Source organism: Mya arenaria, chromosome 8 (genome assembly GCF_026914265.1).
Source record: "Mya arenaria isolate MELC-2E11 chromosome 8, ASM2691426v1".
NCBI lineage: Eukaryota > Metazoa > Mollusca > Bivalvia > Myida > Myidae > Mya > Mya arenaria.
In genome coordinates this window covers 22,165,429-22,180,072 of record NC_069129.1, presented here as the reverse complement: position 1 = coordinate 22,180,072, position 14,644 = coordinate 22,165,429, and the positions used below count along the sequence as shown (strand labels likewise).

The 14,644-nt window shown below is 37.3% G+C and overlaps 2 protein-coding genes across 2 annotated transcripts; both read right to left on the bottom strand.

Moving 5' to 3' along the window:
- Positions 1–2,473: 2,473 nt before the first annotated feature.
- LOC128244063 (uncharacterized) lies at positions 2,474–3,541 on the bottom strand. Its single transcript, XM_052962078.1, has one exon. It carries the CDS (start codon positions 3,539–3,541, stop codon positions 2,474–2,476), a length of 1,068 nt encoding a protein of 355 aa, XP_052818038.1.
- A 3,442-nt stretch (positions 3,542–6,983) lies between these two features.
- LOC128244062 (uncharacterized) lies at positions 6,984–9,794 on the bottom strand. Its single transcript, XM_052962077.1, has 2 exons — positions 9,186–9,794; positions 6,984–8,349 (listed from the first exon to the last, which is right to left on the bottom strand). The coding sequence occupies exons 1-2, from the start codon at positions 9,518–9,520 to the stop codon at positions 6,984–6,986; spliced, it is 1,701 nt and encodes a 566-aa protein (XP_052818037.1). The 5' UTR covers positions 9,521–9,794.
- Positions 9,795–14,644: the final 4,850 nt, after the last annotated feature.

The window sequence follows — 14,644 nt, the reverse complement described above, 5'->3', positions numbered from 1 at the left end:
AACACTACGAACAAAACAGACAACAGACTTCCGTTGATTTAACGCATACACACTATTATAAGTCCATATTTGTTAAAGCTGCACTCAAACAGACTGAACATTTTGACAACTTTTTATTTTTTGTCTTGGAACGAGCCAATTTATGCGAAAATGCATGTAAACCAGTGACAAAAGACTGCTGACAAAAAATCAAATCACAGATTTTCCTATTTCAGTACAAAAAATGATGTTTTATTCATTTTTCTTAAACCGTTAGTAACGGTTTTAGCCATAGAACATTACTTTCCGAACAGAAATATGAAAATCTGCGATCTGATCTTTTGTCAGCAGTCTTATATCACTGGTTTGCAGATATTTACGCCAAAATTGGCTCATTCAAAGACTTTTTTTTTTCAAAACGGTAAATCTGTGAGAGTGCAGTTTTAATCTAAATCTGTTGAAATTGTTCTTGAATGTACAAAATTGCCACATGCTCCAGTAAATGTTAAAACTCATAGGTTTCGTTGTTGGTAGTAAAGTTTTATGTAAAATTAATTTCAATTGCAACAACCATTTCCATAAGGTAGGCCAATATATTTAAAATTAGTGGACGTACTGCTCGCGCGAATAGGAGTAACCTTGACACAGAGGTTATGGCGCAGTTACTCGTGGTAACGTAACAATAATATTTTCATTTTTTTCTGTGACCACTCGTGAAATAAAATATGATCTTTTTCTAAACATAATATGTTTGCATATGTTATATGCTATTTTCAGTTCTTAACAAATTGTATAGATTTATGTAACAAAAGACAGGCGTTATCGTTCAAATGTGGAATAAGATGTACTTACTAGTTCAGTGTATCAGCCATCGCAGTCCAGCTGAAACCGACAATTTCAACCGATATAACCGAGACTGTCAATTTTATACGTGAGATGTTAGTCTTAATCTAACCGGTACTGTCGATGTTCTACTTAAAATGTTAATCTCAATCTAACCGGGACTGTCTATGTTATACGTGAGATGTCAGTCTTAATCTAACCGAGACTGTCGATGTTCTACTTGAGATGTTAGTCTCAATCTAACCGTCCCGGTTAGTCTCGGTTATATTAAGACTGACATCTCACGTATAACATAGACAGTCCCTGTCTATGTTATACGTGAGATGTCAGTCTTAATATAACCGAGACTGGCGATGTTCTACTTGAGATGTTAGTCTCAATCTTACCGGGACTGTCTATCTTTTACGTGAGATGTCAGTCTTAATATAACCGAGACTGTCGATGTTCTACGTGAGATGTCAGTCTTAATATAACCGGAACTGTCTATGTTATACGTGAGATGTCAGTCTTAATATAACCGAGACTGTCGATGTTAAAGGTGAGATGTCAGTCTCAATATAACCGAGGCTGTCAATATTGAACGTGGGATGTATGTCTCAAACTAGCAGAGACTGTCGATATTACTCGTGAGATGTCAGTCTCAATATAATCGGGGCTGCCGATGTTATACGTGAGATGATAGGCCCAAACTTATCGAGACTATCGAAATTGAACGTGGGATGTAAGTTTCAAACTAGCCATGTGTCGATGTTATACGTGAGATGTAAGTCTCAATCTAACCGGGACGCCAATGTTATATGTGAGATGTAAGTCTCATTCCATTGGAGACTGTTTATGTTAGATGTCAGTCTCATTCTAACCGAGAATGTCGATGTTTCACGATATTATACGTCTTTCGTAATATACGTAAGTCTTAATCAAAACGGGTTGTATATATAATATGTGAGATAAAAATATTATTCCAACGGTGACTGTTAGTGTTAAACGTGATAAGTAAGTCTTAATCTAACCGAGACTATCGATGTTATACGTGAGCTGTAAGTCTCAGACCAACGGAGACTGTCGATGTTTAACGTGAGATCTAAGTATACATCCAACCGAGACTGTCGATGTTATACATTCGATGTGCTTTGGTGATGAATTAAGAGATTGTTTTATTATTATTTATTGCAATTTACCTGACTGTAAGTGCATTATGCTAGCAAACGTTCATTATAGTTCGAATCAATAATTCAATCTGATGGTGTTCTGAAAGTAATAAGTGCCAACGTATTAATAGACACTAGAACGGATTTGATAGGCGGTTTATTTGCTTCTTTTTGATTTTAAAAAAGGATACAGCAAACTAAAAAAACAGCAATACGTTCATTTGCTAGTTTATAGGCAATGTATATACACGAGTATTGAACAATCTACATTCATCGAAAAAAACATATTATTACAAATAGTTTGTGTCATATAAAATTTTCCCAAATTTGATCAAATATAAGAATTTAATTCAGAAGAAGCTTTTGGATTTATATCACATTAATTATAACCAACAATTCAAACTCAACAATTATGTATGCCAATACTGCAATGAACTTTGCACCAATTAAGAAAAAAAATCCCAGTTCGATAGTACCAATGCAAACATGACTAGTTTTAAGTACTAAATTAACTTGATAACAAGAAGTGTGTCTATTTCTCCACCAACAATCAGAGAAGTGCGGATGCTGAAAAATAAATCACACGGTCCGTACACTCCGTCTTCTTTCCTTGCCAGTGTGGCCAACTTCTTCTTCCCGTCTTTGTCAACCTGAAGCACCGTGCCGGAGTCACGGCAGCAGACGAACACGTGTCTAGATGGTGTCACGTGTATTCCTGTAGGTTCTATCATGTCAGGGTCAGTGAAAGAGGCCAGCTTTTTGCCGTTGTTGTCAAGAGTGATCAATTGATCTCTAATGTTGTTTGTGATGTAGATTGTCTTTCCGTCGTGACTGATGGTACTTTTCTCCACCGTGATACACCAAGACTCTACCTTGTACAGCTTCTTTTTTCCCAACATCGTGTAGACGTACAGGGCGGTACAAGAGAAGATGTAAAGCTGGCCACCATGATGAGCTGCGGCAACACATTCATGGCTGAAACTTAACTTCCTCGTAGATAAGAATTTCCCTTTCGTAGCATTAATGAAATTAAGTCCGCGTCTATCAGCATTTCTATTGTAAACACAAACTGCCACTTCATTTCCGCCAATGTGGCACACGTCCCATGGTTTCTCAGGGATATCACAGTGGTCGAGCACTCTATACTCCTTGTCCAGGAGCTTAACGTTACAATTATCTTGGTCTGCTATGATAAACTCTCCACTAGGCAATTCACATACTCCATAGTTACAGCATCGATGTTTGTCGTTTCTCAACTTCACGTTGTACTCCTTGTACTCTGCAACACTGATGACGGGGTTTGGATCGGAGAGGGAATCTTTTCGCTGTTTGGTCATAACAGTTTGTTCTTCAATCGCTCCAAAGGTCTTTTTTGCAGATAAAAGTTCTTCTATATGGTTATTGGCTTGCAATGTTACATTGTAACACTCAATGGTTGATATGCTACGAAGATGATCGTTTGCTTGTAAAATCATATCCTGGCTCTTTCTGTACGCAATATATGATATTGACTCGCTTGATTTTGTTTTGGTTTGAAAAGCGGCAATCATGTTTTGCAGTTCGATAGTCATTTTATCACAAATTTTAATATCTTTCTTTATGTTGTTTTCAAGTTTAGCTATCATTTCGTCCAAGTCCTGTAAAGTGGTTTTCTCAATGGTGTGAATGATTTCGTTGATCTTTTTCCTAATGGTTTTAATTTCACCAGAAATGGCTGCCCGCGTCTTTTTCAAAGATGTCGTTTCTTCAATCGTGCTACTTTCATCTTCTCGAATTGCGTTTGAAGTTCAGTTATCTTCTTTGTAAATTGTTGAAACTCAATATTTCTCTGAATTCCTTTTGCTACATCTGGAATGTGTTGGATTTTGGAACATTGTCAGAAACAAAGAAGATGTGAAATATTTGTAATCAGATATGCATAAGCTGTATAATTATGCATATACCTTGCATATGTGGGAAAATATTATAGAATGATTCCAATTTGACGCAAGTAAGAACAGGCCGATCTAGGACGAGGGGGGGGGGGGGTCACGGCGAACCCACCCTTAAATCGCCAAACTTTTTATTGGTATGTAGGAGAAAAAAAGAAGAAAGAAGTAATAAACGACAAAAAAGCAGCATTTCGGGCTGGATTTGTTTTTCTTAGTAGAAATCAAACCCCATGTTACCGCTTAAAACAAATAACATTTTGGTTCTGAGGGAGTGGCGTGATGTGATGTTGAATAGATTTATTGCAGATGTCGAGAATACATGATACACGTTTAAAAGTCATCTTTACATACACTGATGACATTTCTGACAAGTTATAATGGAAGTATTATAGTTGTCACAACTCTTCCAATAATATACCAGAACGTTTTTGATTGAAACGTGTAAAATTCATTGAAAACCAAACAGAATAGTTAACAACAATATTTGTGATATCGATAACTTATCTACGCAGTTGTGCATGCTATGATGATTGTTTTGATGATCATATGCTGTTTCTGCTTGAACAGTCGAACCCTGTTGGCTCGAACTCGTTCGGCTCGAATTTCTCTTTGGCTCGAACTGGATATAAGGACCATTATTTATATTGAAGGTAAGCATACCTGCTTGGCTCGAGCCAGCTGGGTTCGACACTATCTAAATAAATGTTCCGTTCTGTTCTGTGATGTCGAGCAGAATGTCAAAGCATTTGAACATTGGTGTTTTATCGGTTGACTAAGACGCAAATTTTAAAAGCAAACATTTCAGAAACAGATTGAAACAAATCAAAAGTAAAAAAATGTCAAGGTTAATCACCTGAATAAAGGATATCCGAAATTGAATTAAAAGTAAGCATTAAACATAAACCTTTATTCATCTATGAAAAGGTTATTAACAGACGTTGAGAACATGTTATTTAAAATAATTATCAAACTAATTCAATGTAATTCCTTTATGACTTATACATACTTGTCAGATCAAATCTACGCGTATGTTTACTGATTAATGCAACCATTTTTTAATACTATAACTTCGGATATTTAGATTTATCAGTTGTTTACTGTGCATCGTTTTTTTATTAAATAAGTGAGTTGTAATGTATACCTAATACATAATAAAGCAGGGCCGTGAGGGAAGGGAAGTATGTTATTTAAAGCCAGAGAATGACCAGTTATCTGTTGAAATCAATCATTTACTAACTTAAGTTGATTTCTTAAAATTTTCAAAGTCAAATTCAATTAAATTTATTATTGTTTTTTAACATTAAAGTGTATTCTTTTTCTCACAAAGTTCAATAAAATAATGTATTTTGGAAATTCTTCATTTTTATTTAATATGACTAAAGAGATTCTAAAATTAGGAAAGTGACATTAGTTAGAAAATGACTTAAAACGTTTTATGAATACCGCCACGGGGTTGAAATTCATCATGGTCTTAATTAGCTCTTAAAACGATGTAGCTAATCGGATTGTTCGGTGTAAATAACAGACCTATACAGTGAATTAAGTCAATAATGTATAACCATAATATTGATTTAAATTGCATGTTGAATACCATCGTATTAAATGTGCGTTCGAAAATTAAAGGTGTATTGCTAAAAGCGTTACTAACGCTTTAAGATTAATGAATTTTTCGGCATAAGATATCATTGTTTTAACGTAAACAAGAAAGTCTTAATTGATCTTTTGTCAGTAGTCTTTTATTACCGTTGTTCAGTTATTCACGCAATAATTGGATTATTCAAAAACCAAAAAATAAAACAAGTGGTCAAAACAGGCAATCTATGAGAGTGAGTAAAAAGCTTTAAAAGGAATTAAAATGATAAAAATAAAATTTAAGCTCGTATTTTTCAGGAAGCATTCTTGAAAAAAAATAAATTATACATTGTAAATTTGAAATGGCATAAGCCAAAATCCTGCGTCATGCCTATATATAGACACAATAAATTGTACGTAATCATGTTGCTCTTCCTGAAATCATGTGTCCCTTCCTAAAATCATGTGTCCCTTCCTGAAATCATCTGTCCCTTCCTGAAATCATATGGCCCTTCCTGGAAGCAGGTGTCGTTTCCTGAAATCAGTTGTCCCTTCCTGAAATCATATGGCCCTTCCTGAAAACAGGTGTCGCTTCCTGAAATCAGTTGTCCCTTCCTGAAATCAGGTGTCCCTTCCTGAAATCAGGTCTCCCTTAATAAATCCACGGCTAGATGACCGCATATTAAGTAGGTATCATTTCAAGGGAAGTTATGTGTACAGAAAGAATAATATATAAACATAAGACGTATTAAACATAACTTTACAACTAAGTTTTATGGATGTTAAAATATTGATTATAAATTATAGCAGATTGGCCAGCTTCTGTTTTAGGTTGTCCGGTAAGCGCAGTGGTTAGTGAACTCGCTTCGCACAGAGGTAACGCGGGTTTGATTCCCGGCCTTGGCACATGTGAGTTTGGTGTGTGGTCACCAAGCCGGACAAGTAGGTTCCCCCGGGTAAGTCGGTTTCCCTCACAACACAAGACCACACTCTCGCATAACATCGTGCCAACGAGAATGATAAATGTAATGTTGTAATAGGTTAAAATTTAATAAAGTTTGTGTACGGTTTCATCTAAATTAAATAACACCACATTATTAAAAAAAAGAATGACCTATCGTCAGTAAATGATAAGTTTCATTTTAACGACAATATTAGTCTAAACATATAATGTTTGTGATTGTTTCATCTAAGTGTTTCAGTTCTCACCGTTTAACACGTTTTTATGCAAAAACACTGGCGTTATGGTTCATACTGGACTGAAATGCACCTACCATTTCAATGTATCAGCAGTCGTATTCCAACACATAGTTTGTGGGAAATAAATTGTCCAAATATGATAAGTTAAACGTAAAAGTATTCATCATATGCTTTTGGATTCATATCTTTTTTTACTTATAGCATGCTGTCTAAACAAAACAATTATATATGACAATACTATAATATTCTTTGCAACAATAAGGGAGCTCCCAGTTCGATAGTACCATATCAACATTCATAGTTTTTAGTATTAAATTAACTTGATAACAAAAAGTGTGTTTATTTCTCCACCAACAATCAGAGAAGAAAAGCGGCTGCTGAAAAATAAATCACCCGGTTTGTACACTCCGTCTGTTTTCCTTGCCAGTGTGGCCAACTTCTTCTTCCCGTCTTTGTCAACCTGCAGCACAATGCCGGAGTAACGGCAGCAGAGGAACACGTGTCCAGCAGGTGTCACGTGTACTCCGGTAGGATGTTTCATGTCAGTGTCAGTGAGTAAGGCCAGCTTGTTGCCGTTGTTGTCTAGGGTGATCAGTTGATGTTTACTGTAGTTTGTGATGTAGATTGTCTTCCCGTCGTTACTGATGGCACATTTGCCAAATTTCGTGCCCCCAGGCGTGTCCTCGTACAACATCTTCACCTTCTGTCCCGACATCGTGTAGATGTACAGTGCGTTACATGAGGCGATGTAAAGCTGGCCACCATGATGAACTGCGGAATAACATGAATGGTTGAAGCTTAACTTTCTCGAAGTAACGAGTTTCCCTTGCGTAGCATTAATGAAATGAAGTTCACGGCTAACACAAACGGCCACTTCATCTCCGTCAATGTGGCACACGCCCCATGCTTTCTCCGGGATATCACAGTGGGCGAGCTCCCTGTACTCGTTGTCCAGGAGCTTAACTTTACAATTATTCAAGTCTGCTATGACAAACTCTCCACTAGGCAATTCACATACGCCATAGATATAACATTGACATTTGTCATCACTCATCTTCACGTTGTACTCCTTATACTCTGCAACACTGAAGACGTGGTTTGGATCTGAAAGCGGATATTTTCGTTGTATGGTCATAACAGTTTGTTCTTCAATCGCTCCAAAGGTCTTTATTGAAGATAAAAGTTCTTCGATAAGGTTCTTGGATTGAAATGTTACATTGTAACACTCAATAGCTGTTATGCTACGAAGATTATCGCTTCCTCGTGAAACCATATCCTGGCTCTTTCTGTACGCAATATATGATTTTGACTCGCTTGATTTTGCTTTGGTTTGAAAAGCGGCCATCATGTTTTGCAGTTCGATAGTCATTTTATCACAAGTTTTTATATCTTTCTTTATGTTGTTTTCAAGTTTAGCTATAATATCGTCCAAGTCCTGTAAAGTTGTTTTCTCAATCTTGTCAAGGATTTCGTTGATCTTTTTCCTTATGATTTTAATTTCATCAGAAATAGCTGCCCGCGTCTTTTTCAGAGATGTCGTATTCTTCATTCTTGCTTCTTTCATCAGCTCGAATTGCTTTTCTAGTTCAGCTATATTCTTTGGAATTCGTTGAAACTCAATATTTCTCTGAATACCTTTTGCTACATCTGGAATGGGCTGGATTTTGGAACATTGTCTGAAACAAAGAAGTTTTGAAACATTTGTGAACAGATGTGCATAAATGTGACCTTGCTTATTTGGGACAATGTAATAGAAAATGAATTAAAAATTTGCGCTAGTATGTATAGATTAGTTACCGTTTTGTGTCTTAAAGGCGCACAATATAGCTTCATGCAAAAATGAATCTCCTTTAATTTTAATGCATTATTATAGTTTAGTAATTTGACTTGATTGATCAAAACCGATTTTTTTTATTTGTGTACAGATTCAGTGATTTGTTTTTAAACTTGGGGATTTGTGGCCACGTATCTTAATTGAAATTTGCATGTTCAAAGACTACTATTTTTGTAAAATGTACAAAATCATAAGCCTTTTTTGTTTTGATCATGTTAAAAATAATTATTTATAAAAACAATGAAATAGTTTTGCATCAACCTATGTTGTGCGCCTTTAAATTGACGTTTTCTTCCTTTAAACCTGTTGACCACGGCGACACACAAATACCAGCAAAGGCGCATCATAAAGGTTGACGCGAAAAATGCATGATAATGTTTAATTCATTTTTTATTTAAACGATCAAAACCAAAAAGGCATATGCTGTGTATACGGATAAAGAAAATGTCAATGATTTTCGAATTTTGTACTCCTTAATCTGGGGAATTTGTGGCCACGTAGCTATTAAATGAAAACTATTATATAAAAAGGCTGATATCTCTTTAATATACACAAATCGTAAGCGTTGTTTTGTTTAAAAGTCAAATGAGTTTAACCTTATAATTTTATAAATAATAATAAAAAGAAATTGCGTGCACTTATGTTGTGTACCTTAAACCTGTCATATTTCTAACATACCTGTGGTCCACGGCGACGCACACAGGACAACACAGCTGGTCATGGTCAGCACATACCAGCTTCAGTGCCTCCCCGGGATGCATTCCGCATCTCTCCAGGGCGTCCACAACCCCTGGGGCTGCCTCCCATTTCTTCACATCCTTCCGGCCGAGCACCGCGTGCTTCTGATATAATACGTTATGTTTTGAAACACAGTTTTTGCAGTAATATGTTTTGCATTGAGTACAATAATGTTGAGCTTCTGTGTTATATCCGTTTTCTTCACAAGGAAAGCAGGAAAAATCATGTATGAAGTCACAGCCCCTCTGAATGGATGATTCAAAATTAGATGCCATTTTCGCTCCTGGGATTAAAAATGACCCATAAACTAGTTCAAAAAGTCGGTTTCTGTTTAGTTTGTTACTAGGAAGTAAATTATTTTGCACTGAGCTGATATTAAGAAAACCAATATTTGAATCAATTAAACACTGACATCTAACACGATATCAAAATGATAAGCGAAGTTACAACCGTGCTAAATTAACAATCAATTTCAAATCAAAAAATGTGTTTAAACATGCTGTTGTATATTCCTGTGTCAACATTAAAACTAGTTATTGAATGTCAAGTATGCCTCAGACACACGGTTATTTGTCTTTCCGGGCTTGCCGAAGACTACCGAGTAGTAGCGATTGTCTATCCCGAGCTGACCGGAGATTGCCGAACATTTGTAGGAAATACTTTTTTCTGTAAATTCTAAAGCGAATTGACCCATTTCCACGATAAAGTAACACTGAGTTCAAGTGCTTCTCGAACCCCAACACCATCTATCGGAAGATATTGATGATCCAAAATTTTATATTCTCTCTCGAGTTTAAAAAAAGACTTGCGAAATAAAACAAATAGATGTTCATTCAATCACAGCATTGTGTAACTAGGAAGTAATTTGTTTTGTACTGATACGAAAAAAACCACAATTTACGATCAATGTCACACTGACATATTACACAATATCCAAATGATAAGCCTTGTTAAAACCGTGCTTAATTTACATTCATTATTTTCCCAAATCTAAACAAATTTTAAAACATGCCGGCGAGATTTATCTCCAAAATAAATTTCAACAGTTGATATCGACTGTTTAGTAGGCGTTCCTACACTCGGAATGCACAACGAAATAAATATATCCCGATCATGCCGAGGTCTGCCGAAATGTCACGACTGCCCATCCCGATCCATTCGGAATTCCTCGGCCTTTTTCATCGAAATCAGCCTCGGTTGAATGCCGGTACATCAGTAGAAGTTTGTAAAGTTTTAAAGAATAGTATCAAGTGTAGTGTTTTAATATGTTTTTTGTAAGTTCAAATGATTGCGGGCGTTAAGTGTATTATGGCATTCAGGGGCGGATCCAGGAATTGATGTTTAAGGGTGCGTAACTTAAGGGCATAACCTTTTGACTTGCGACCCTCCCACAGAACCGAAATTTATTTGGTTTATAGTGCTGGCAGGGGTGTTTGGGTGTACTCCGCGAAATTATATAACAATTTCTAGCGCGGAATGGTGCAGTTTTGTATGTATTTTGTTTATTTTTTCTCCTAATTTAAAATAAAAAGTAAACTTGGACAATTTTCTATCGTGTGGGGTGCCTTAGTCATTAAGGTTTTCTGCTCAATTAAAATTACTACGCGATCTGCCTGCAGCGTAGTTAAATATTGTAACAAAAAAATATTTCTAACAATGTAGACCGTCCATTTACATCCGAGGTTGTTTTCGATAGAAAATGGGCAGATGTTCCGAATGACACCTAGTAGTTGGGGTCACACAACACTAAATATTATTTTAACAATTATATCGTGAAATGGCCGATTTGCATGACAATTAACACTCAGTTATAGCAGTTTCACGAAACCAAACATAAATATTTCGGAAGAAAGTTCCACGTGTGTACTAATCCTTAATAACATAAGCGTACTAATCCACCTCATGGTTACCAAGTAAGTTTATGTATACCAAGTAACATCTACACCAAGGAACCTCATGTGTACCAAGTAACCGCATGTACACCAAGTCGCCTCAAAACACCAAGTTACCTCATGTACACCCAATAAACTTATCAAAACCAAGTAATTAACCTCATGTACATCAAGTATCCCCATGTGTACCCAGTAACCTCATGTTCAGCCAGTAACCTCATGTATACACAGTGAACTCATGTATACTCAGTAAACTCATGCATACTCAGTAAACTCATGTACACAAAATAACCTTATGTATACCGAGTAACCTCATAAACACGCAGTTACCTCATGTACACCAAGTTACTTTATGTACACCCAGTAAACTCAACAACACCAAGAAACCTCAAGTACGCCAAGTAACCTCATGTACATCAAGTAGCCCCATGTGTACCAAGTAACCTCATGTAAACCAAGAAACCTCATGTAAACCAAGTAACCTCGTGTACAGTAAGCAACATCATGTGCAGCCAGTAACCTCATGTACACAAGTAACCTCATGTAAACCAAGTAACCTCATGTAAACCAAGTAACCTCATGTAAACCAAGTAACCTCGTGTACAGTAAGCAACATCATGTGCAGCCAGTACCCTCATGTACACAAGTAACCTCATGTAAACCAAGTAACCTCATGTAAACCAAGTAACCTCGTGTACAGTAAGCAACATCATGTGCAGCCAGTAACCTCATGTACACAAGTAACCTCATGTAAACCAAGTAACCTCATGTAAACCAAGTAACCTCATGTAAACCAAGTAACCTCGTGTACAGTAAGCAACATCATGTGCAGCCAGTAACCTCATGTAAACCAAGTAACCTCGTGTACAGAAAGCAACATCATGTGCAGCCAGTAACCTCATGTAAACCAAGTAACCTCATGTAAACCAAGTAACCTCATGTAAACCAAGTAACCCCGTGTACAGAAAGCAACATCATGTGCAGCCAGTAACCTCATGTAAACCAAGTAACCTCATGTATACCAAGTAACCTCATGTACACCAAGTAACCTCGTGTACAGAAAGCAACATCATGTGCAGCCAGTAACCTCATGTAAACCAAGTGACCTCATGTAAACCAAGTAACCTCGTGTACAGAAAGCAACATCATGTGCAGCCAGTAACCTCATGTACACCAAGTAACCTCATGTAAACCAAGTAACCTCATGTAAACCAAGTAACCTCGTGTACAGTAAGCAACATCATGTGCAGCCAGTAACCTCATGTAAACCAAGTGACCTCATGTATACCAAGTAACTTCGTGTACAGTAAGCAACATCATGTGCAGCCAGTAACCTCATGTAAACCAAGTAACCTCATGTATACCAAGTAACCTCGTGTACAGTAAGCAACATCATGTGCAGCCAGTAACCTCATGTACACCAAGTAACCTCGTGTACAGTAAGCAACATCATGTGCAGCCAGTAACCTCATGTAAACCAAGTAACCTCGTGTACAGTAAGCAACATCATGTAAACCAAGTAACCTCGTGTACAGTAAGCAACATCATGTGCAGCCATTAACATCATGTACACCAAGTAACCTCGTGTAAACCAAGTAACATCATGTAAACCAAGTAACCTCATGTATACCAATTAACCTCGTGTACAGTAAGCAACATCATGTGCAGCCAGTAACCTCATGTAAACCAAGTAACCTCGTGTACAGAAAGCAACATCATGTGCAGCCAGTAATCTCATGTACACCAAGTAACCTCGTGTACAGTAAGCAACATCATGTGCAGCCAGTAACCTCATGTAAACCATGTAACCTGGTGTACAGTAAGCAACATCATGTGCAGCCAGTAACCTCATGTAAACCAAGTAACCTCGTGTACAGAAAGCAACATCATGTGCAGCCAGTAACCTCATATACACCAAGTAACCTCGTGTACAGTAAGCAACATCATAAGCAGCCAGTAACCCCATGTACACAAGTAACCTCGTGTACAGAAAGCAACATCATGTGCAGCCAGTAACCTCATGTACACCAAGTAACCTCGTGTACAGTAAGCAACATCATGTGCAGCCAGTAACCTCATGTAAACCAAGTAACCTCGTGTACAGTAAGCAACATCATGTGCAGCCAGTAACCTCATGTAAACCAAGTAACCTCGTGTACAGAAAGCAACATCCTGTGCAGCCAGTAACCTTATGTAAACCAAGTAACCTCATGTAAACCAAGTTACCTCGTGTACAGTAAGCAACATCATGTGCAGCCAGTAACCTCACGTACACCTAGTAACCTCGTGTACAGTAAGCAACATCATGTGCAGCCAGTAACCTCATGTAAACCAAGTGACTTCGTGTACAGTAAGCAACATCATGTGCAGCCAGTAACCTCATGTAAACCAAGTAACCTCGTGTACAGTAAGCAACATCATGTGCAGCCAGTAACCTCATGTACACCAAGTAATTTCGTGTACAGTAAGCAACATCATGTGCAGCCAGTAACCTCATTTAAACCAAGTAACCTCATGTATACCAAGTAGACTCATGCACACCAAATAGCCTCATGTCCACCAAGTAACCTCATGTATACCAAGAAACCTCATGTATACCAAGTAACCTCATGTATACCAAGTAGACTCATGCACACCAAGTAACCTCATGTACACCAAGTAACCTCATGTATACCAAGTAGACTCATGCACACCAGGTAACCGTACGTATAGCAATTAACCTTATGTGTACCAAGTAACCTCATTTAAACCAAGTAACATCATTTGCATCACGTAACATTGTAAACACCAAGGAACCTCCTGGGTACCAATTGCAAGTAGCCTCATGTACACAAATGTACACCATGTATACCAAATACCAAGAGATTTGATATGTTTCAAATAACCTCATGTACACCAAGTTACCAAATGTACACCAAATAATCACATGTACACCGAGTAACCTTATTAACACCCAGTAACCTCATGCACACACAGTAACCTCATTAACACCCAGTAACCTCATGCACACCCAGTAACTTTATGTACACCAAGTTACGTCATGCATACCCAGTAACCTCATATACACCCCAGTAACCTCATGTACACCAACTAACCCCATATACAACCAGTAACGTTATGTACATCAAGTAACCTCATGTACACCCAGTAACTTTATGTACACCAAGTTACTTCATGCACACCCAGTAACCTCATGTATACCCAGTAACCCCATGTTTAGCAAGTAACCTTATGTACATCAAGTAACATCATGTACACCAAGTAACCTTATGTAAACGATGTAACCTCATGTAAACTAAGAAGGAGAGAAGTCTTAATATTTGCCCTAAGCTATCTCTTCAATCCTTATCCCCTATATACTTGTAAAATGCTGATATATTAACAACATGATTTTATGAATAAATACTGTTTAAACCAAACCAAGTAACCGCAGGTGCACCAACTAACCTCATGTATACACAGTAACCTCATTTACAACCAGCAACCTAATGTACAACAGGTAACGTC